We start from the raw sequence: 25,944 nt of genomic DNA on the forward strand, positions 1-25,944 counted from the left end.
GCTATGATATTGCTACCAAAAGTAACAGAACTATATATATATTTTTTAATGGACTTCAATTTCATAATACTGACCTTCAATTCTGGAGGGAAGATAGGCTCTTGTGAGGGATCATAGGGTGTAAATTCGTTCTGTTTAAACAAAACCTCTTCATCTTTCTGCTCTTCTCCATTTGTACGGTTTTTGCAGCACTGGTCGCCCATGGCACACATTCCATTCTGAACACCATTTCCATTCTGAAGGCCAGTTCCATTCTGTATCATACGCCCATGCTCCCAGTCCTCAGTGAAGGAACGGAAACCTTCGATGATTGGACGATAACCGGTACATCTGCATAAGTTACCTGGTGGAAAGGACAAACTAAGTCATACACAGAAAGTCATGAACATGAAAGGAACTCAATATAATGAACACGATATGTCAGCATGGGAAGAGGAGAAAGGACAAGGACAATCTCCACATCTTTACACACTCTTCTTCTGCCTTTTCTCCACACTTGTGGGATCGCAGGCACGAACTGTGTCACACATGTGGATTTGTATCTGTTTTACAGCTGGGTGCCCTTATTGATGCCAACCCAATATGGAGGCATATAATCACTACTGCGCGTTTCTGTGGTGGTTGGTAGTTTGGTGTGTTGTTCGAATATGAAGAGAAGAGTGTTGGGACGAACACAAATACCCAGTCCCCAAACCAGAAGAATGAATCATATGTGATTAAAATCCCTGAGCCAGCCGGTAATCTAACCCAGGATCCTCTGAACCGAAGGCCTCAGCAGTGGCCATTCAGCCAAGGAGGTGGACACACATCTTTATACATTGATGTGTTCAAATAGATTGACTCTCTCCTCATCAATCCCCATTTCTTCTACATCCATTTCTACTCTGTCCCAATGAGTTCATATCCTTCCCCTGCTTTCATCAGGAGGATGGGTATCGGATCTTCAGTTTTCATGTATGAAGAGTAGGATAACAACATAGCTGGATAAAATACATCATTCAGAGAAGTACTCTTGTGTGGATCCTTTCCAAAATGGTAAAAGATAGATATGTACAACAAGTATATAACTTTCAACAGAAAGATTCTATACATGTGTATACATGTCTATACATACCGGTATTACAAATAAGTGAGCAATATGTTTTCTTTTCCCAGTAAGTTTGCTGATATGTACAATTAACACACATTGCTCTTACAGAAATTTTCCTTAGAACTAACCAAGATCATGGGATTGCTCATGAGGCTTACAAGTCTTGACAAATGATGAACTGATCAGGTCATCACATAACACCATGCTCTCTTCTTAATGAGAGATATGAACCTTGGATACCACCTTCTTTGGAGGATGGTTTGATGACCTTGGTGTTAAAACAACTGATGTTCTTCTAAGACTTGGACTGCCTAACCCAGCATTCATTCTCTCTCACTGTGCTGCTTTCCTGGAGGATGTAATAAAAGCACTGGCCCATCTGATCTTATTCTAAATCTCCCACCTGGAATTCAATCTTGTTACTGTCCTTCCCACTAACATCACTTTTAGCTTTGGAATGCAGAATTCTAAAATTAATTCCCTTTCAGTTTTCAGAAAGTTTGCTATTAAAACAAGACTGTCACTATAATTGGACCTTAAAATAAACATTCAGAAAACAAAATTCATGATAATCAGCAAACAAAAATTCACCAATGCGGTTTTCATTCCTGTAACACTACCAAGGGGGTGTCACATTTTCAGTTCCTAGGATGCAGGCAAATATGAGAATTGGACACAGACCTTGAAATCAAAACCAGAATCAATCCTGCAAGAGGTGTGTGCAACATCATGTGTACAAACATGACCTCTGATTTGTAACTTATTGTAGTGATGAAATATTAATTCCTTGGTATTCAGTCTTATCCCAGTGATGTCCCAGATTCTCTCCCCAATGTAAGCTAAGTATGTTCTTCTAAATTTCCTTTACTTCCTTTCTAGAAGACTTCTCCACCCCTGATTTCTAATATGACCCCATTACGCATACCTAATTGCTTTCCTTTGGAATTCTGTGGCCAAGCATCCTTGAGAAGGACCCCACGTCCACCGAGATCCAACAAGGATTTTGTGCAAGCTATCTTTTCCTCCCTCCACTTCCTGTATACTGTATATAATGTTCACAAACCAAAGGACAATACCTTGGAAAGCAACTTCAAGATCAGCCATGCTAGGAACCGGCTGGTTCCTGAGGAGGGCATACATGGACATCACAATCCCAGGAGTACAGAAACCACACTGGGAGCCATGAGCTTTGGCAATCCTCTCCTGAACTGGATGTAGTCTAGTCTTTGTGCTTCCAATACCTTCTACTGTTGTTACTGCTAAGCCATGCATGGCACAGACAGGGGCGAGGCAGGCATTCACTGCTAAATGACTGATCAGAGTCAAGGAAGTAATCTGATTATTAAGGTAATATTAGGTTGATGCATAAAGTAGTAGAGCTTTTTCTGTTGCATCACAGAAGTCTTTATTTTTACACATCTGAAATACAAGGGCAATACAAATTACTGAACACATTATCCTGCCTTATGAATTACTTTCTGACAACCCTGAAGCTATATTTATTAATACTTTATACCATGTACCCCAACATTAAATTCTCAGGTCACTAATATCTACACCATGGAATGACCGTCTTCTGTCTACTCGCGGGCGTGGTTGGGTGATCGGTATGACTGCCGACCTCTCTAGTTAGGCACTAAAATGAGGAGGCTGGGAGCATGAACTCCCAGGAGGAGAGGAAAGAATGGAAGTTACAGTAACAGAAGACCATTGGTCTGGATTGGTTAGGGTAGGGGCTGGACAAGGGCAGTGATATGGCGACAAGCAAAGGGAGGTTGGGGGTGTAAGCCCCCAGGTTAGGGCTGCAAAACGAACTTAAGCCTCTAGTTTCCAGTGTAAACTACCATTGATCTGGACTGGTTTTGGTAGAGTTAAGGCTATAGCAGTGCATTCTATGTGGGCTAGTGGTGTAAAGCTGAATTAGAACTTTGGGTACACGATCTTAGACATCTAGTTTTTATAAAGTTAAATGTAATTCTGGGGGCAGGATGGTCCATTAATGATCGTTGTCCATTGAAGATAGATTGATGTCATTTTTTAATTAACAAGTGTTCCTCGAGATAAAAAATCCCTTTATATGGACCATACTGAATATTTTAATTGTATATGTATGTGTTTCTGCGACCATATTTGTGATCATAGCCTTTTAAGATAGAGTCCCATTTAACATTTGTATTAAGACATTCAATTCTAATGACACTATGTCCTTCCTTAAACTGTCTTGTTATCAATAGCTGAAGATGGCTGTTTACATCGGCTGAAATTAGTCCTAATAAAAAATATATTGTATTGATTAGGAGGTCAATAAAACTTTTGTTAAAGAAAAAATGAAATGGCGTATGGCTTTTAATGCTGGAAGGTGTCCAAGGACTTCGGCTCGCCAGGTGCAAGTCTTTTTTATTTGACGCCCGTAGGCGGCCAGCTCGTTGTGATGGGGATGAAATGATGAAGACACATACACCTAGTCCCCGTGCCAAGGGAATTAACCGATTATGGTTAAAATTTACGACCCTGCCAGGAATTGAACCCCGGACCCCTGGGATCAAAGGCCAGCACGCTAACCATTTAGCAATGGAGCCGGACCGTTAAGAAAAGAAGTAATTAACTGAAGCATGATGACTACTGTAGGATAAGTCAATGTCTTTGGAAGTTCTGCAGAGGTAACAAATTACCTAATCCAGCACTGGTGAAGCTATGGGTTCTGCTGTAGTAGAACTGAAAAGTGATCATTACTTAATTTTTATCATCTCAGTTTTCATGCAGTGTAGAGATTGGGCCAGATAGGAAGACTGCCAGTGAGGGGAAGTGTGCAAGTGAGCAGAAACATGGGAATGAACTGATTTCCCCTTCTCACTTAGTATTGTGGCAACGTACAGTTGACCCGAAATATTTGTCGTAACAGACATGTAACACTCATTAGATTGTCCTGACAACATTTTAAGTTATTAGATTCCCTTCTGCTTGTAAATTAGAGACATTAACGCCTTCTATACTGTCACAGATAGACCTAATGTACACCACTCACCATAGTTACAACACAACGAGAAATTAGAAAGCAGCAAGTCACGTCTAAACAGCTGAGTATAAACTTATGCACTCATCTGTCCTCGTAGTAGAAGCTCTGACAGCATGCACTATGCTACGCTGGATCATTCATTCAAAGTATGCATGAGCAGCCAGATTTCTTTCTAGCTGGCCTGACCTGTATGTTGATTACTTCAATGTAACCATTACAATTTTATTTCAAGTAGTAAGTAACAATTACATATGAAAGTATCTGTTACAAGTATTTTGATTATTTTAATCAATCAACTCTATTTACATAATACTTTCTCATGAAACAAGCCTCATCAAATACACACACAGGCCTACAGAATATTGGACTTTGTTTAAGGATACACAACTTTTTGAAGTTGGCGGTTGTATTTCGAGACCATCACAGTGCAGGCCCCACATCCTCCTTCGGCGCAACCCAGCTTGGTGCCACATAATCTTACTGAGCATTAAGTTAAGGAAAAATCCATGAAAAATAAACTATGACAGAATAATGATACAACTAGAAAAAAAAAAAAAAGAAAAAAAAACCAACTAATTATTTACACAATATCTTAATTGAAAGGTTTACAACATACATTTCATCCTTCATCAGTGAACACAATGTATTTATCTACAATAACAGAAGAGACCAAATAAATACATTTTATTAAATAACCTTAGGTAAGAATATCAGTTAAGATATTTTTTATGACTGCACAAAGTTAATCCATGTTCGAAGTTATTTGATGGCAGATTTATAAATTCTTCATATGGATTTATGAACAAGGATTAAAGTGGCTAATGACACAAAATGAAATATGAATTATAAACTCAATAAATACGGATCCTAAAACTATGTAAAAAATATTAAAACAATAGAAACACATAATATAAATATAATGAAAATGGCTGAATAAATAAACTACAGCCCACAGGAGTTCTCAAATATGGATAAGGAGGCTTAGCACTCACAACAATGCAACTGTAGCTCGAAACTCCCTCCGCAGAATGGAACGCTCATTCTTCAGCTGGCCTGTTAACAAACAAACGACTTTACACAAATGATGACGAACGTGGCTTCACGTGATCCCTACTTAAGCGTGACATGAGTACCCTATTCATTACAAGGGTGACTACAGCCAAAACACAAGATGAATTTTCTTGAAAACCGTTAAAAGTTACGAAGAAAATGCATATGACATTTCTTGTAGAAAATTTCATTTTAAGGCATCAGGTGCACTTGATTTTTTAATACGGCCAAGCATTTACCTGTTGTTTTAGTTGATGTAGGGCAGAAAAGGCCAAATTTGGGACATAACCCTGTAAAATCCCCCACTATTTCAAAACGGTGAAATATATAAAAATCGAAAGCATCCCTTGCGCAAGTAGCTTGCAAATAGCTATATCCTATTTGAATTTCAACTTAATCAGTCCAGTAGATTTTGAGGCCATCCAGAACAAACCACACACACCCCATTTCACTTTTTATTATTGTATAGGTTTTTCAAGGAAAACTTTTCTGATTTCCACTCACAAAATAAAATGTTTATTTCCAATATATATGAAAGTGAAAGAATTTACTTTTTTCATCATGGAACATAGGAAATTTAACAATTAAAAACATAGTAATAAAACGCTTCACAGTTTCATTTTAAAAACTTCATAATACGGCCAACAATGATGTATCCGTCGCATGAATTCATCACAATGTGTAATAATTTGAATAGATAGGAATATGAATAGAAACACACTGACTGGTCAGTATGGGAAGAAGGAGCAACAGAACAAGGAAACGAGGACTATGAAAAGTCAAAAAAGCCAATCTCTGTATCTTCATACACTGCTGTTTTCACATAGGGAAGTATTTTTTTCTCCCTCCCCAATTCTAATTCTTCTAAAGGCTGTGAAAGAATTCAATACTCAAACTTCTAGGGATGATAGAAAAGGCTAAAACAAAAGGTTTTTTAATAACCATAGATCAAAAATTGATCTTTGAAACTACCGGTAATACATTTGAATTTAATCCTTTACAAAAACTTAAAAAACTCAGTCTTTTACTGCAGTACAAGCTCTACAATGATGTACCATTGCCTATCATACAAGGTCGAAGACTCCAGGCAAGTGCTGTAAAGAGAAAGCAACTGCAAGAATCAGAGAAAGACTGTATAACAAATAACATCTAGGAATAAGTCTTAGAAACTACAGTTTAGAGATCAGGTGTAATTAGTGAGTAAGCATATTTACAATATTTAAGTAGTAATAGATCAATTGTAACAGAACTACGAGTGTATCAAATAATTTGGACTGCAATAAATGATTACTCTGCCCCCAGTTCATGGTGATCTGGACCTAGAGGATGGTTATCAAATACCGTAGCTCAAAAATTGATAGTTGTGATACTCTTCGATGTGATAGAGAATAAAACTATTAGATTTCAATTTAATCTTAATTTTTACAAAAACTGTTCAAAAGAGCAGCCTTCTACTTCATGACCTACTTGTTCTCCTGATCTCATCCGTCAGACTTTTTTTTTGTAAAGGCACTTGAAGAGCCTGTAGTGTGAGACACCGATTGAATCAAAGGAAATAATGACAGGTTGGGGTAATATTGAGTATCCAGTCATGTATCTCCACATCTGCCAAGAGGATAGAGGAAAAAGATAACATGTATCTTACCTCTATTAATTCATGTTAGAGCAAGTATTTAATTGCGTCATTAGTCTGAACATTTCAGTAAAATTAAATTCCTTCAAGGTCCACCTATTCAATACAATGACGTTTTATTGTGATTCAATCACATGTCAAATGGTACTAGTTTTGGCATCTATGTGCCATCATTAGCCTTAAGTACAAATTAATATATAAATTCCTAAAACATCTAAAACACATTTTAACACATTATAAAATAAAATTGCTATAGTGATACACGAGATATCTATAGCTATAGTGATAGATGAGATATCTATAGCAATTGTATTTTATAATGTGTTAAAATGTGTTTTAGATTTTTTAGGCATATATATATATATTGTTTAATTTGTACTTAAGACTGATGATGGCACATAGATGCCGAAACTAGTACCATTTGACATGTGATTGAATCACAATAAAACGTCATTGTATTGAATAGGTGGACCTTGAAGGAATTTAATTTTACTGTAATCCCACTTCAATACAGAACCAATGAAATTCATAACTATAAGTGAACAAAATTATCCTTAGCTTACATAGACATTATGAATTAACTGACTGACTGATTTGCCTGCTTGGGTAATATCAGTACACTACATTACTGAATGCATGATGAATGAATGAATCAATAAGTGATACATGAATGCATGATAGATGAATGAATGATCAATGAATGACCTGTATTTGTGCATGCATGGAAAGAGGTCTCTCCCAGTCATGGATAAACCACCAACTGGGGAGAGAGATTTTATTATCAAATGAATGAATGAATTTCCTGTTTGGACTGGATTTCACGAGTGAATGAACACTTCTCTCTCCCAGTCACAGATATCTACCAACTGTGGAGAGAGCATTCGTTAATGAGTAAATGAATGATTGAATGAACATAATGCACTCAGCCTAAATCTACAGCACTCCAGCGGATGAAGTGAGAACATTCCATGTGGGACTATGAATGAATGAATAATGAATAAGTGATTGGTTGACTGGATGAGTTGAATGCTCTCAACCTACATATATGGAACTCCAGCAGATAAGGCGAGATCATTCCATGTGGACGAATGCATGACTGAATGAGTGAATGAATGATTAATGCATGAATGCAGGAGAGAATGAATGAACTGAATTCATGCATTATGCATGCATGAAAAAAAAAAAGGAAGAAAAGGTCTCTCTCTCAGTCATGGATGGTTATTTGATAAAATATAATAATTTTCCTCTCTTCCATCATTCCTGGAAGATTGAGTATACATTCTTTTCAACACAGTATATCCATTTCTTCTCAGTCCCAAACAAGTTCATTCCTGATTTATCAGAACACTTATGGAGGGAGCATTTTGACAGATCTTCATTGTCCACCTTGTCCACTCATTATCATTTAGAAATAAAAGATGAGATTTTAATGTGATTTGCATTTGATTAGTATAATATATACTACCACCAATCACCAATTTCAGAGAGAAATAAAAGTTTTGTACTCAATTCTTATCACCAGCATTCCTCAGACAAGGATACATTTGCTTCTTAAGTAGTATAACAGCGTCCACTCTGGGTCTACGTTATCATCCACCACCTGCAAGCAAGAAACAGTTAATCAATTAGGGAGTATTTCAAGATTTACCGTACAAAAAAGAAAAAGAAAAACAAACCTATGGGTCAAAATGGAAAGTAAATAATGACAGGTTGGGGTAGGATTGAGTATCCAGTCATGTATCTCCACATCTGCCAAGAGGATAGGGGAAAACATTCATGGTATGCAGCATGAACCAACATTATATCCCTCCAACAACCTACACTCCAGCACTGTCTACATTATGTAAAAGGTAACAAGATTTTTGAAAGCATGAATAAATAATCAAAAAGAAAAAAAGAAAAGAAAAGGAAATAACATAGCATATTTATTACAGTAAAATTCTGTTTCTAAAGAAGTAAATGAGAAGCTCTGTATAAAGAATTAAAGCCCTGGAAGATATTTACGTCTTAATTCTGGACATTTGCCTGGGTTACTTATCCAGTACCTGTATTCTAAAAAAAAAAAACTTAATTTCAGTCTAAATGTTTCTATCAATACATCTTTATATTCCTTTTTCATTAGGTGTTTTTTATAACAGAATGTGCAGAAGGAAATAAGATTTCCACTGCAATTGTTTAGAATCAGCCTCGCATAGGCCTACTTCTGTTATTTGTGAATCCTCTCATCAAAACTGTTTTCAGGCACGTAAAATCTTTCATTGAGGCCAGGACTGTGAAAAGTGTCTTGGGACTTAAAATAAAATACCATCTGAAAGTCTGCCAAGAGGACAGGGGAAAAGCACAGTATGAAGCATGAACTGACATTATGTCCCTCAAACAATGAACAACCAGCACAGTCTACAATTATTATGCGAAAAGTAAGAAGATTCTTTCTTGTCAAGATATAGTGTAAACTTTTTTGTATTACAGAAATAACATTCATCATCACCAATTCTAGCTATGGCTGGGTATGATCCCACTCCTTTTTCTTCCATGATCCCCCCCCCATCCAAAGGTGTTCCAATCCAGGTTTGGCTGTCTTATGCTGTTTAGGACAAAGACCATCCATCTCAATTTTGGTCATCTTCTGCCTCTCTTCTTCATTTGCCATTTCATTGTCTGCTTTCTCATTCTTTCATTATTCATCCTTTACACATATTTGCACCAACTAAGCCTGCTCTATTTCATCACTAAACTTTGCCACTTTAATTCCTATCCAAATTTCCTCATTCATCCTTTTGTCCCTTGTTTCCTGCACCACTAGGCAGAGTGGTTCAGACGGTTGAGGCGCTGACCTTCTGACCCAACTTGGCAGGTTCGATCCTGGCTTAGTCCGGTGGTATTTGAAGGTGCTCAAATACGTCAGCCTCGTGTCTATGGATTTACTGGCATGTAAAAGAACTCCCGTGTGACTAAATTCTGGCACCTCAGTATCTCCAAAAAACATAAAAGAGGATTAGTGGGGTGTAAAGCAAATATTTGTTGTTTTCTGGACCATGCTTCTCCAGAATTTCAGTTCTGCCACTAGTACTTGGCTCTGATCTTTTGTTATCAACCAGGTTTCTACTCCATATGTTGTCCCCCACGTTCTCCATATGGAACTGGAAAGGAAAGCTGCACGATCTGTTCTTTATTTCAAACAGAAGAGTAGCACTACAAAAATTTTGCAAACTTTGGGATGGGAAGACTTGGAGTATGAAGACAAGCTGTTCAACTGAGTGGTACGTTTCGAGCTGTCATTGGAGAGATGGCGTGAAATGACATTAGTAGATGAATGAAGTTGAGTGGAGTCCTGAAAAGTAGATACGAAATTATAACATGAAGATACATTTTGAATTCATTTACTTTTGCAAATACCTTCAAAGGGTCAGACCTCTTCCTCCCATCAGTGTTTGTTGGTTTTACGTTGCACCAACCACAAGCAGATCTCTCCTACAGCTACCCACAGTGGGTTGAGTTTTCCAGGAAACTCATCGTACATCCATTTCAGGTTAACAGTTAACACTACAGTACTTAGCCATCGACCGGAAATCAAATTTCAATCGTCCGGATAGAAAATCAGCAGCTAAGTCATTATTCTTTCTTTCTTTCTTTCTTTCTTTCTTAATCCATTTACTCACTAGAGATCCCACCTCTACTGCCTGAAAGGCAGTGTCCTAGAGTGTGAGACTTTAGGTGGGGATACAACTGGAGTGGAGGACCAGTACCTCATCCAGGCGGCCTCACCTGCTATGCTGAACAGTGGCCTTTTAGGGGGATGGGAAGATTGGAAGGGATAGACAAGGAAGAATAAGGAAGCTGCCGTGGACTTAAGTTAGATACCATCCTGGCATTTGCCTGGAGGAGAAGTAGGAAATCACGGAAAATCACTTCGGGGATGGCTGAGGTGGGAATCACCCCCCCTCTTCTCAGGTAACCTCCCGAGGCTGAGTGGACCCCATTCCAGCCCTCACACCAGTTTTCAAATTTCGTGACGGAGCCGGGAATCGATCCCGGGCCTCCGGGGGTGGCACTAACCACTACACCACAGAGGCGGACTATGCTAATCACAACCGCTATTATTATCATCATCATCATCATCATCATCACCATCATTATTTATATGTTTGCGAACTGGATAGCACAGGCACATGGTGAAGGTAATCATTGCCTTATGCAGCAGCTCTTGACAGGCCACCAGAAAATTTATAAATAGAATAGGCAGAGCGAGCGACCCATTGTGTATTTTACTGTAATGTTGCTGACGATGTACTTCACACGCCTTTTTTGTATGTGAGCATTGGTCTACACGAAGATCATTTTTAGAAGTTGAGCAAGGAGAACTGGCGCCAGAATCTATTGTCCTAGTGATGTTACGGAACCAGGAATGTTGGGATCTGATAGCTGCATATGCAGAAAGTATCCTACGCCAGAAAAAGAGAGATCTGGATGCTCATGAACGTCAGCAAAGAAGAAACGAAGAAAGAAGCCTGATAGGGTAAAAGCACGATGCCGCCCTGAAGTAATGCTAGAGTGGTTCGGGGCGGCGATTCACATCGTGGGGAAGGGCGTGTGGCCGAAATCACCACCACTTGATATTTCCGTATACAAAGTAAAGTTTCTGCCGCCTTCGACACTACTTCGCGCTCCGACTGACTGAATGCATTAAAGTCTGACATAAGATTAGGATTTTTTCAGAACGACCATTATCAACCTTGTTCCCTAGAAACTGTTCCCTTATCAACCAACACGGCTAGAATGGCAACATTGTGATAAACTCGACCAGATGACATGGAATTAGCTAATTCCGACCTATGATCAAATTACTTTCGATTGATTCCATTTGTAGCACTTATCAACTGGTTACTAGTACAAGGAGTCAAAGAGAAAAGGAGAGAAACAAGTCTGCTTTACGTCGCACCGACACAGATAGGTTTTATGCGACGACAGGATAGGAAAGGGCTAGGAGTGGGAAGGAAGCGGCCGTGGCCGCCGACAGTGGGGTTCGAACCCACTATCTCCCGAATGCAAGCTCACGGCTGCGCGCCCCTAACCGGACGACCAACTCGTTCTGTAAATACATACTAGGTTCAAAAAGTTTCCGGAATGGTACCTCAATATGTACGTATTTATACATCATAGAATATTATTGTAGTCAACACTCATGACGTTGTTGCCGTTAAGTTACGGCGATCATAGCGGTTATTATTGTTGCATGATAGCCGTGTGGTGTTCTTTGTGCATATTTGTTCGTCGTATATAATAGTGATGGCTGTTAGAACAACGTTCATATCAAGTTTTGTGTTTTGTTACATAAATCTCCTGTAGAGACATTAAGATTGCTTGAAGAAGTATATGGCAAAGAAGCAACGAAAAAGACTCAGGTTTATACACTTTTGGCACAAACGTTGTTCTGATGGCGCGCTAGTGACAAGGATGACCCATGCAGTGGCCGTCCATCAAATGAAACAAATGAAGAAAATGTTCAGCTTGTGCGTAATGCTTTGAGGAACGACGGACGAAAAAAAAAAGGTAGGACAGATAGCAGCAGAGGTCGGAATTTCAGTATGAAGTGTCCACGAAATTCTTCACAAACACTTAAACATATATCACGTTTCTCGGAAATTCGTTCCAGAAATGTTATCGCCTAAACACAAAGAAACAAGAATTACTTTCGGTGGGGATCTGTTCACTAGTCTGATGAATGATGATGATTTCTTGAACAAAATTATTGCTGGTGATGAAACTTTGTGTTATTTGTATGACCCAGTGCCTAAACTCTCTGAAGATCCAGAGACACTGGAAAAAGCCATTATGGTCTCAGTTTCAATGACGGTGAAATCCTGACATTCACCTCCCCGCGGTAGAGAGGGGGCAGCGACTGGTTGACAATTTTGTTATATGCAAGGCGGCTAACGAATGAAGGGACCGGGTATCTTCCGGTATAAGAAGATCCCCTCTACCAAGTGCCAACAGTTTCCTTGAGGGTGGATGAGCGGGTAAAGGTCAGGGCACTCTACTGTCCTACAGGAAATGGTCCCAAGGACGTCCTGAAAAAATGGGAGTAAAACAAACTGGTTCCTTTTGCATAATAATGCACCTGCACATCAAGCAGTTATCGTATAAAATATTTCCTTGCCAGAACCAGCATAACTACATTAGAGCACCCAACATACTCTCCTGATCTCTCACCACCTAATTACTTTGTTTTCACACTTGAAAACACATCTGAAGGGACGGAAGGGACATTAAATGGTCCCAAAAGGCGGAAGAACCTACAACTCGTTAACGGTATTAGGATGCAGAAGGCAACGGGAAACCACTGCATTAAAGATCCGGAAGGATATCCCTATAAGTTCATATGGCATGGCTCTGTTAAACGTAAAATTATTATCCGGAATTTCTATTCCCCCATTCGGATCACCGGAGGAGAACGCTTTGAACACTGATATGACTAGAAAGCTCGGCAGTTTTGGAAAGATCAAAGTGTACGACAACCAAGTTCGAATTGAAGGACATCCGAAGATGTCACAATTGAGCTTCAGAAGATGCTTTCCATGCTGCAACATCACGTTCGGAGCTGGCTATGTGGACCGCCAACCTCCGCTAGGAGAAGGCGCCTCAAGAAGAAGAGTACCTAAACGACAGTCACGTGAGTGGAAATCGAAATAATCTCCTTGGAAGCAAAGCTTTCCTAGGGATACTTGCAAGGCAAAGTTATGTTGGAAGTTTTCTTTGACTCTCAGGGTCTCGTGTATTATGAGTATATTCCAAACGATCTTACTGTAACGAAAGAACAGTACGTAGATTTCAGTCATTGCCTCAGGGACGGAGTGAGAAGGAAACGTCCTGAAAAAATGGGAGCAAAACAAACTGGTTCCTTTCGCATGATAATGCACCTGCACATCAAGCAGTTATCGTAAAAGATTTCCTTGCCGGACCCAGCATAACTACATTAGAACACCCAACATACTCTCCGATCTCTCACCACCTCATTACTTTCTGTTTTCACGCCTGAAAACACTTCTGAAGGGACGGAGATTCATGGATGCTGATGAGGTTACTGTCAACGCGACAAGAGCACTAATACTAGTTTCACAAAATGGCTTCTAGGACTGCTTCCAGGAACATTACATATGTTGGCAAAAGTGTGTTGTTGCAGAAGAGGGTGTTGTGCAATAGTGTTTGTATGTATATTGTCCTGTGTTATCAAAAAATTCCGGAAACTTTTGAACTGAGTATGTACCGGTAGTAGGCCATCTTCTTTGTACTATCATAACATACCTTACTTTCTCTGAACGATAAAATATAAAGGTGTTATTCCTAATATGGCATCACATTTAGCAGTCATGAAGGGTATACATAACGTACTCCGACAGCGATGGGATATTGCAGCTGGATGCCGTACGGTACGGTACCATCGGGCCCAGGTTGTCCAAAATTGGTTCCGAGGGGTTCTGGAGACTTTCAAAAGGTTGTGTAGCTGCAAGCTTGTACCTAGTCGTGAGACGGTGCCCGTTGTAAGCGTTTATTTCGCTAATTGGAGCAACTTGTGATATATTTCGCTAACTGGAGCAACTTGTGAGCGCGGTCGCTTTGTGGAATGCACTAGCGGTTTTAACGAGGAGCAGTTGTTTTCCCTTATTTAGCTACGTTTCGTTTCGTTTCTCTGTTTGGTGGCCAGTACAAAGGTGTTAGTTTCGTTGATGGCTTTGGTGGGATGGTGGGCTGGAGATAAGACGTATTGTTTTTGTTATCGTAGTTGCTTGATGCCTTTTGGTATAACACATTGTTTTGTTGTTCAGTGTACAAAGAATGTAGGGTCATCGCTGCAGTGCGCACAGCTTGAGGGGCCTTGCCTTTGATTCCTATTACTGGGGTCAGTGGAATAATGGCGAGGAATGCTGTGTTTCGGTGAATGTGTCCATTTGTCAGTAGACTGGCCAATTGGTTCAGCCCGTGGGGACAGGTGCATTGGCTGGCAACTGGGGGTTCGAATCAGTAGCGTAGCCAGGATCGACCGATAGCAGGGGTTATAGTTAAAAAATGATGATAGAACACAATAAAGATACTTGTGCGCGTGTGGTGCGCGCATGCAAGACTTGTCATTATTAGGACACCGATACAAGTAAATGATGTTTATATTCAGATTACAGTAACGTACAGTACAAAATCTTACATTAAAATACAGGAAAAGAACAATATGATCAAGGTGAATAGTTTTACGACGAATGGTACTTTAAGGTTACAATCTAAAATCCAACTTACGAGGCTCCTTAGAAAAGTTGGTTTTACAATTATGTCTCTGTACTTACTTGCTTACTTACTTACTTACTTACTGGTCGGCGCTACAGTCCTTGTAGGTCCTTGGCCTCCTTTATCACCTGCCTCCATTCATCTCGGTCCTCAGCTTTTCTTCTCCAACGTTTAACTCCTAACTTTCTAAGGTCATCCTCAATATCATCAATCCATCTTTCCCTGGGTCTTCCTCTCCTCCTCCTTCCATCAAGTTTTCCTATAAACACCTTTTTAACGGCGCAGGTTTCTGCCATTTTCTGAACATGACCGGCCCACCTAATTCTTCCCTGCTTAATTTTAATAACAATATCTGGCTGGCCAAACAGTCCTTGCAGCTCTACATTTGTCCTCATTCTCCACCCATCCTGATCTCTTACTGCATCGAATATCTTTCTCAATATCTTCCTTTCCCATCGTAACAGCCACTGTTCTTCTCTGGAGGTCATCAACCAGCATTCTGATCCATACAAAACTATTGGTCTTAGTACTGTTGTGTATATTTGAATTTTTGTATTCCTGCTGACATTCCTGGATTTAAACATATTTTGCAAGGCGTAAAAGCATCGGTTTCCACTTGTTATCCTCTCCTGTATTTCCACATAGGTTTTATTGTCCTCTGTTAATACAGAGCCTAGATATTTGAAAGATGTGACTCTGATATTCCTTCCCATTTAATCTTACTGTGGTCCTTCCTCTTACTCCCTCTGTCTCCCATCTTCATATATTTTGTTTTGTTTTGTTTATATTCACTTCTAGTCCTAAGTCCCGTGCTTTCTCTTCTAATACAGAGTAGCTCTCTTCAAAAGCTCTTTCATTTCTTGCGATTATTATGTCTCTGAATGTTCAAAAATGCCAACCCATTGAGTCGACTTTCAGTTGTTTGTTAGTTTCCGTTTTTCTTTTGTAAAAATTCCACGGGGAGGAGGCTTCTAACCCCCCTTGGCTACGCCCCTAGGTCTCTACCTTTTTAGTAATGAAATGATACGGCGTATGGCTTTTAGTGCCGGGACGTCCGAGGACATGTTCGGCTCGCCAGGTGCAAGTCTTTTGAATTGACTCCCGTAGGCGACCTGCGCGTCGTGATGAGGATGAAATGATGATGAAGACGACACATACACCCAGCCCCCGTGCCAGCGAAATTAACCAATGATGGTTAAAATTCCCGACCCTGCCGGAAATCGAACCCGGGACCCATCTGAACAAAGGCCAGCACGCTAACCATTTAGCCATGGAGCCGGACACCTTTTTTAGTGTGTTCAACGTTAAGTTTGGCATTGTTAGCCGGGGAGATGAGATGGTTGGGGGCTGACTGGCCCCTGGTGGTGTGAGAGTGAGTGACGTAACGACTGCTCTCCGGCTCCTTGGCTGAATGGTCAGCGTAGTGGCCTTTGATTCAAAAGGCCTCGGGTTCGATTTCCATCCCGTCGGGGACTTTAACTTTGTCTTGTTAATTTCTTTAGTTCAGGGGCTGGTATAAGTGTTCGTATTAATACACATCTTCAGTTACATACAACACATCACACTACAAACCACCACAAAAACACGCAATAGTGGATACATCGCTCCACATAGGGTTGGCGTCAGGAAGGGCATCCGGTCGCAAAACTGGGTTAAATCCATACAAAGTACCTACCCTAGGTAAATGGGAAAATGCCGGGAAGGATAATGTAATATGTTGTGGTTAAAATAATATTCTGCCGATTTCTAGCTTCTTTACCTCAGTTCGGGATCGCTAAGACGACGGACATTTCGGGACTTCAACCCAATCTCGATGAATTGGTATGTCTACCAAAAAAATTAAAAAATCTTGCGAGTGAGCAGTGCAACAAAATTAAGATCATGTCTGTTGAAATCGTTTTAAAAAATTATAGAGTAGGCTGTGTTTATACGTGAATACGTCGTGCGAATGAAGAGAGCTAAAGATAATACACTGCTTAAAAACAAATAAATTTGGTCACTTTATTGATCCATAACTCCATGAAACTCACACATTGAAATGGAAGCAAACACGCCATGAAAAGAAACTCATTTGCAACAATTAAGATTGAAATGAAAAATCATACTACTACTACTACTACCACTACTACTACTACTACTACTACTGGAACTGTCCCGGCAATCGCCTTAGTGTAAGAGAATAGAAAACCATTCTCAGGACAACTGACGGTGAGGACCAGTCCCTCTCCGTCTCCCGCATGCACAGCTGTAGAGCCACGGCATATTTTGGTCTCTTCCAGTCACACATTACTTATGGGGCTGTTATTACGGGAACATTACAATAACTATTCTTCTAATACAGAAAAAGGTTGTCCGCACAATGCGTAGGGCTGGTGCAATTGACCATCGTCGACCTCTTCATTAAACTTAAAATACTGACAATCATGAATTTGTATATTTATGTCTCTTTGATGTATGTTAAAAATAACAAATTAAATCAGTACTAGGGAAAGCATTCACCTTCAAAGCAGACCTTGACATCCCAATTCAGAGGATGTCAAACACTGCTCACTCGCATAAAATCAATTGTTTATTTAACAAAATACCACATTCTGCGCCGTCCACTCCTTTAAGTAATTTAAAAAAGAAATTGTATGATTGGTTAATAGAAAATCCATATTATAATACCCTAAATTCTTAGAAATGCATAATCTTAGTATTAAGTTTTAATAAAGGGTTTGTACATTCAGTCTTGTGAATATTAAGTACTAAATACTTATCAGCTAACAAAGCCTATTTCATTATATATGGTCAATGGCAAATAAAGATTGTTTATTCATGGCCCAGCCGTGGCCAACGGCACGCCCAAAGCCGACTACAACGTCACTGCACTCGTTCCTCGTACCTTTCCATTCTGATTGACACCTCCCAAAACATCCGGACGGCAATGTTATGTAAACAGCAGTGGCGGCTGGTGGTATCTGAAGCTGGGTGTTGCACTAACATTGTCAGTGTCACATTTTTATAGCTTGCAGTATTATCGTTAAATAATGAACTACATTCCTACTAAAACTGTAATATATCTAACAATTACAACCCAGGATATAAGAGGTTAATTATACACTGTAACTACAGTTACTCTTCTGGCTTTACGACCCACTAACGACTTTTTACGGTTTTCGGAGACTCAGCCTGGCACATTTATTTTTGCCTCACTTGAACTGATAATTTGCCGTCCTGTTTTGCATTGAAACAAGATGTTGGTAATATTGTGGGTGGTCTGGTATGGCGTGGAAAATAAATTACCCAGCAAGTTGGCCGTGCAGTTAGGGTCGCGTAGCTGTGAGCTTGCATTCGGGGTATAGTGGGTTCGAACACCACTGTCGGAAGGCCTGAAGATGGTTTTCCGCGGTTTCCCATTTTCACACCAGGCAAATGCTGTGGCTGTGCCTTAATTAAAGCCACGGTCACTTCTTTCCAATTCCTAGCCCTTTCTTATCCCATAGTCGCCGTAAGACCTACCTGCGTCGGTGCAACGTAACTGAAATTTGTAAATTTCAAAAATAGAAATGAATTACAGTACCTTTGCGAGAGGAGAGTAAATAGGAATGAAATCATTTCAGCAGAGTGGCGCAATCTAACGGGGACATTTGGAACTCTTTCTCGGTAGTGGGGACTTGCTAGTCTCGTGCAACTCCCCGAGACCGATACTGGCGAGCATGCTACCTAATGCTATGCAGGCTTAGGCTCGTCCCTGCTGAGGTACATTGCTCCGCGCTGTCCGCTAGGGAGTTGCCGCAGGAAAGCAAACGCCCTGAGTTTGATTCGAATCCAGCAGCGTTTATTGGTCCGTGACGAAGCATTAGTACAGCGAACGACCGAAGACGGTTGGTTTTAACATGTTTTCGAAAATATGTCAGGTTTATTAAACTAAAACATTAGAAGAAACGACAACAAATTAAGTACAAAATTATTGGGAGTTGTTCAACCCTGCAACAATACCACGCAACGCCGCTGGTAAACCGGACAAGTTATCGCCGTAATAATCCAATCCCCATCCCACTATGCATTCGAACAATGTAGTTAGGAACATGTAAAGTCGTAACCAAATTTATCCTTTTCAGCAGTGTCTTTCAGTCACCAGCATCAACACCAGTAGCTTTCAAAATCTCGGCAAGTATTGCATGACATACAGAATATGGGAAGGACAGCTGATTCAGAAAGTGATGGAACCAACCAGAGGGGAAAATATCCTGGATGTGGTGCTGATAAAACCAGATGAGCTCTATAGGGAAACTGAAGTAATAGATGGTATTAGTGATCATGAAGCTGTTTTTGTGGTAGTTAAAAATAAATGTGATAGAAAGGAAGGTCTTAAAAGTAGGACTATTAGGCAGTACCATATGGCTGATAAAGCAGGCATGAGGCAGTTTCTAAAAAGTAACTATGATCGGTGGAAAACGGTAAATAAAAATGTAAACAGACTCTGGGATGGGTTTAAAGAAATTGTTAAGGAATGCGAAAACAGGTTTGTACCTTTAAGGGGGGTTAGCAATGGTAAAGACCCACCTTATTATAATAGAGAAATAAAGAGACTAAGGAGGTGCAGACTGGAAAGAAATAGAGTTAGAAATGGCTGTGGAAGTAAGGAGAAACTGAAGGAACTTAGTAGAAAATTGAATCTAGCAAAGAAGGCAGCTAAGGATAAGATGATGGCAAGCATAATTGGCAGTCATACAAATTTTAGTGAAAAATGGAAGGATATGTTTAGGTATTTTAAGGCAGAAACAGGTTCCAAGAAGGACATTCCAGGAATAATTAATAAACAAGGGGAGTGTGTATGTGAGGATCTTCAAAAGGCAGAAGTATTCAGTCAGCAGTATGTAAAGATTGTTGGTTACAAGGATAATGTCAAGATAGAGGAGGAGACTAAGGCCAAAGAAGTAATAAAATTTACGTATGATAACAATGACATTTACAATAAGATACAAAAGTTGAAAACTAGAAAAGCAGCTGGAATTGATGAGATTTCTGGGGATATACTAAAGACAATGGGTTGGGATATAGTACCATATCTGAACTACTTATTTGATTATTGTTTGGTCGGAGGAGCTATACCAGATGAATGGAGAGTTGCTATTGTAGCCCCTGTGTATAAAGGAAAGGGTGATAGACATAAAGCTGAAAATTACAGGCCAGTAAGTTTGACATGCATTGTATGTAAGCTTTGGGAAGGCATTCTTTCTGATTATATTAGACATGTTTGTAAAATTAATAATTGGTTCGATAGAAGGCAGTTCGGTTTTACGAAAGGTTATTCCACTGAAGCTCAACTTGTAGGATTCCAGCAAGATATAGCAGATATCTTGGATTCTGGAGGTCAAATGGACTGTATCGCGATTGACCTGTCTAAAGCATTTGATAGGGTGGATCATGGGAGACTGCTGGCAAAAATGAGTGCAATTGGACTAGACAAAAGAGTGACTGAATGGGTTGCTATATTTCTAGAAAATAGATCTCAGAAAATTAGAGTAGGTGAAGCTTTATCTGACCCTGTAATAATTAAGAGGGGAATTCCTCAAGGCAGTATTATCGGACCTTTATGTTTTCTTATATATATAAATGATATGAGTAAAGGAGTGGAATTGGAGGTAAGGCTTTTCACGGATGATGTTATTTTCTATAGAGTGATAAATAAGTTACAAGATTGTGAGCAACTGCAACGTGACCTCGAAAATGTTGTGAGATGGACAGCAGGAAATGGTATATTGATAAACGGGGTTAAAAGTCAGGTTGTGAGTTTCACAAATAGGAAAAGTCCTCTCAGTTTTAATTACTGCATTGATGGGATGAAGGTTCCTTTTGGGGATCATTGTAAGTATCTAGGTGTTAATATAAGGAAAGATCTTCATTGGGGTAATCACATAAATGGGATTGTAAATAAAGGGTACAGATCTCTGCACATGGTTATGAGGGTGTTTAGGGGTTGTAGTAAGGATGTAAAGGAGAGGGCATAGAAGTCTCTGGTAAGACCCCAACTAGAGTATGGTTCCAGTGTATGGGACCCTCACCAGGATTACCTGATTCAAGAACTGGAAAAAATCCAAAGAAAAGCAGCTCGATTTGTTCTGGGTGATTTCCGACAAAAGAGTAGCGTTACAAAAATGTTGCAAAGTTTGGATTGGGAAGAATTGAGAGAAAGAAGAAGAGCTGCTCGACTAAGTGGTATGTTCCGAGCTATCACAGGAGAGATGGCGTGGAGTGACATTAGTAGACGAATAAGTTTGAGTGGCGTTTATAAAAGTAGGAAAGATCACAATATGAAAATGAAGTTGGAATTCAAGAGGACAAACTGGGGCAAATATTCATTTATGGGAAGGGGAGTTAGGAATTGGAATAACTTACCAAGGGAGACGTTCAATAAATTTCCAATTTCTCTGAAATCATTTAGGAAAAGGCTAGGAAAGCAACAGATAGGGAATCTGCCACCTGGGCGACTGCCCTAAATGCAGATCAGTATTGATTGATTGGAATCGAAAACTTTTCAGTAGTCCGATGAAGCATGCAAACATGTCAACATTCATATCCAGCATCTCAGTTTCTAAAACCATCTAGGTATGACCAACTTTGCATTCACATTTCGCGTAGATGCAAGTGTAGATGATTCGTTGGAAAACCTTTAAGACACTACGCTGGTACAGCGTTGCCAACTAACGGTTTATATTACTTTTGTTCTAGTTTTATATGATAACTAGCTGATGTACCCGTGCTTCGCTACGAGATTCTCAGAAAGACCGTCTTTGTGGTTTTCCTAACTTAGTCAAATTAGGCCGTCACATATTTTTTGCAAATTGTTTTACGCCGCACCGACACAGATAGGTCTTATGTCGACGATTGGACAGGAAAAGGCTTGTAGTGGAATGCTATGATGAACCGGTGTGTTACATACCAGTAGTATCAGAAAATTTATAAACCAAGGAAAGTTATCTAACTCCCCAGCTACTTCCCACCAATATTCAGACAGGCTGTTATACTCGGTCGACTGATCGAGTTGGCCGTGCGATTAGGGAAGGGCAGCTGTGAGCTTACATCCGGGAGATAGTGGGTTCGAACCCCACTGTCGATAGCCCTGAAGATGGTTTCCGGTGGTCTCCCATTTTCTCAGAAGGAAAATGCTAAGGCTGTACCATAATAAAGGCCAGGGGCGCTTCCTTCCCACTCCTAGCCCTTTCCTATCCCATCGTCGCCGTAAGACAGTTGGGCCGGTGCGACGTAAAGCAAATTAAGAAAAAAATACTCTGTATACAGCAGTAATCGTATTTATCGGAGATGACTGGCAAGAGAGACACAAAGCACATCACAACAAACAATGGTCAATGTAACGTTATTTTTTATCAGTGTTATGAGCTTTCCATACTGTAGGCCTTCACATTTAGTTTCCTTTCGACTCTGACATCTGTGACAAGATATCCTAATCTTACAAAATTATTTATAGCGTAGATTGTAGTTCCTTATTCCCCGACTTTACATACCGAGCTTCTTCTTCTTCTTCTTCTTCTTCTTCTTCTTCTTCTTCTTTCTTCTTCTTCTTCTTCTTCTTCTTCTTCTTCTTCTTCTTCTCTTCTTCTTCTTCTTCTTCTTCTTCTTCTTCTTCTTCTTCTTCTTCTTCTTCTTCTTCTTCTTCTTCTTCTTCTTCTTCTTCTTCTTCTTCTTCTTCTTCTTCTTCTTCTTCTTCTTCTTCTTCTTCTTCTTCTTCTTCTTCTTCTTCTTCTTCTTCTTCTTCTTCTTCTTCTTCTTCTTCTTCTTCCTTCTTCTCTTACTTCTTCTTCTTCTTGCTTCTTCTTCTTCTTTCTTCTTTCTTCTTCTTCTTCTTCTTCTCTTCTTCTTCTTCTTCTTCTGTCTTCTTCTTCTCTTCTTCTTCTTCTTCTTCTTCTTCTTCTTCTTCTTCTTCTTCTTCTTCTTCTTCTTCTTCTTCTTTCTTCTTCTTCTTCTTCTTCTTCTTCTTCTTCTTCTCTCTTCTTCTTCTTCTTCTTCTTTTCTTCTTCTTCTTCTTCTTCTTCTTCTTCTTCGTCTTCTTCTTCTTTCTTTTCTTCTTCTTTCTTCTTCTTCTTCTTCTCTTCTTTCTTCTTCTTCTTCTTCTTCTTCTTCTTCTTCTTCTTTTCTTCTTCTTCTTCTTCTTCTTCTTCTTCTTCTTCTTCTTCTGCTTCTTCTTCTTCTTCTTCTTCTTCTTCTTCTTCTTCTTCTTTTCTTCTTCTTTCTTCTTCTTCTTCTTTCTTCCTTCTTCTTCTTCTTCTTCTTCTTCTTCTTCTTCTTCTCTTCTTCTTCTTCTTCTCTTCTTCTTCTTCTTCTTCTTCATCCTTCTTTCTTCTTCTTCTACTTCTTCTCTTCTTCGTTCTTCTTCTTCTTCTTCTTCCTTCTTCTTCTTTCTTCTCTTCTTCTTCTTCTCTTCTTCTTCTTCTCTTCTTCTTCTTCTCTTCTTCTTCTTTCTCTTCTTCTTCTTCTCTTCTTCTTCTTCTTCTTCTATTTTGGCCATCTAAGGACCATGGGAAGTAACCCTGTGCATTCATTTTAATCCTTTTTTTTCTTTACTTCCAATAGTTCTTCATTGTTTCACTTTGCTGTTTCTTCCTCTCTTGTGTCCAGATATTACCTTTCCCCCTTTTCCTTCTCCTGGAAACCATTGAAATTCCGTGTCAATCTTCTGAAAGTTGTTCTGTCTTGTATTATATACCGATTTCTCATTAAATTCTGTTTACACATTTCTCGGCGCTGGTATGGACCTTGTCAACAAAAATGCAAATTAATGAAATTCTCTTATCATACCTGGTACGGTGTATAAGAATTAATGATCGGAAATTTAATGCTATACTAACCTTTAGTTATGTAGTATTTGTTGAAACGTTGAAAGTTGTTCTGTCTTGTATTATATACCGATTTTCATTAAATTCTGTTTACACATTTCTCGGCGCTGGTATGGACTTGGCAACAAAAATGCAAATTAATGAATACTCTTATCATACCTGGTACGGTGTATAAGAATTAATGATCGGAAATTTAAGCCTATATAACCTTTAGTTATGTAGTATTTGTTGATAGGACCACTAATAACACAAATATTTCAGAATTAAATTTTAGGCCTTCTCTCTAAACTACCATTTCACTCAGCGGTAATAAAATTATTTATAGCCTACATTGTAGCGACATATACCCCGACTTTTCATAACGATTTTCATTAAGATAGGACCACTAATAACAAATATGTGAGAATTAAATTTTAGGCCTTCCCCTAAACTACCATTTCTCCCAGCGTGAGTAAGATTATTCATGACCTAGATTGTAGCGTTCTATTCCCGGACTTAACATACCGATTTTCATTAAGTTCTCTTCAGCCGTTTTCTCGTGATGCGTGTACAGACAGACAGACAGACAGACATTACGGAAAATTAAAAAGTGCATTTCCTTGATACTATGGACACGACCGATACAGAAATACCATCCTTTATAATTTCTGAGCAATGTACAGACAAAACTCTTATTTTATACTAGCTGATGTTCCCGTGCTTCGCTACGAGATTCTCAGAAAGATTGACTTTGTGGTTTTTCTAACTGAAGTCAACATAGGTCATTACAAAAACGTCAGTAGGAATGTAGTGATTAAAAGGAATCTTATCATATAAAATACTCGATCAAATGAAAAACTACACATTTTCTTACTTTTAACGAACAGTACTACGGTGCCAATCCAACAGTCCAAAGTTCCAGAGCTGGAATGACCAGGCCGCAGACAGCCGTGAACACTCCTCTGCCATTATTCCATTAAATAAGCACACTGCTCATTCCAATCAGTGCCTTAGAGTAGGGTTTCAATAGCTCGAATGCTATGATGAACCAGTGTGTTACGTACCAGTAGTATCAGAAAATTTATGAAACAGAGAAATGGCATGCTAAAGAAGAAAGTTACCTAATTCCACAGCTACTTCCCGCCAATATTTAGGCAGACTGTTACACTCGTACGACTGGGCGAGTTGGCCGTAAGGTTAGGGGCGCGTAGCTGTGAGCTTGCATCCGGGGATAGTGGATTCGAACCCCACTATCGGCAGGCCTGAAGATGTTATTCCGTGGATTCCCATTTTCACACCAGGCAAATGCTGCGGCTATACCTTAATTAAGGCCAAGGCTGCTTCCTTCACACTCATAGCCCTTTCCTACCCCATCGTCGCCATAAGACCGAACTGTGTCGGTGCGACGTAAGGCAAATTAAAAAAGTATCGGAAATGAGTGGCAACAGAAGACGAACCACATCACAACGAACAATGGTCAATGTAATGTTATTGTTGATCAATTTTATGAGCTTTCTGTATTGTAGGCCCTCACATTTAGTTTCCTTTCGACTCTGTGATATTAGGGCGTCTTATAAAATTATTTATAGCGTACACTGTAGTTCCTTATTCTCCGACTTTACATACCGGTACCGATTTTCATTAAATCCTGTTTACCCATCTTCTCGTGACTCGGCGCTGATAAGGACTTGGTAACATATATCCAAATTCATTAATATGTCTGATCATAGCCGGTATGGTAACAATGTATAAGACAAATTATCGGAAATATAATACTGCATAACTAAAACGTTACGTGGTATTTATCGATACGACCACTTACAATTAATTGGAAATTACATTTTAGGCCTACCCCTAAACTACCATTCCATTCAGCGCGAATAACTTTATTTATGGCCTAGATTATAGTGACTTATTCCCCCACTTTGCTTACCGATTTTCATTAAGATAGGACCACTAATAACAAATATTTGAGAATTCCATTGTAGGCCTTCCCCTAAACTATCATTTTTCTCAGCGTGAATACAATTATTTATGGCCTAGATTGTAGCGACTTTGTATA

The 25,944-nt window shown here is 39.4% G+C and overlaps 1 protein-coding gene across 1 annotated transcript in view; it reads right to left on the reverse strand.

Annotated features, from left to right (window-relative positions):
- ry (xanthine dehydrogenase rosy) overlaps nt 1-25,944 on the reverse strand; it is a 182,405-nt gene that overhangs the window by 106,126 nt on the left and 50,335 nt on the right. The window contains exons 2-5 of the mRNA XM_067153950.2: nt 8,332-8,389; nt 4,490-4,586; nt 2,167-2,402; nt 75-343 (exon numbers count right to left, since the gene is read on the reverse strand). Coding sequence (XP_067010051.2) covers nt 75-343; nt 2,167-2,402; nt 4,490-4,586; nt 8,332-8,389 — 660 coding nt within the window. The remainder of the gene's footprint in view (nt 1-74; nt 344-2,166; nt 2,403-4,489; nt 4,587-8,331; nt 8,390-25,944) is intronic.

The sequence above is a fragment of the Anabrus simplex genome, chromosome 9 (genome assembly GCF_040414725.1).
Source record: "Anabrus simplex isolate iqAnaSimp1 chromosome 9, ASM4041472v1, whole genome shotgun sequence".
Lineage (NCBI taxonomy): Eukaryota > Metazoa > Arthropoda > Insecta > Orthoptera > Tettigoniidae > Anabrus > Anabrus simplex.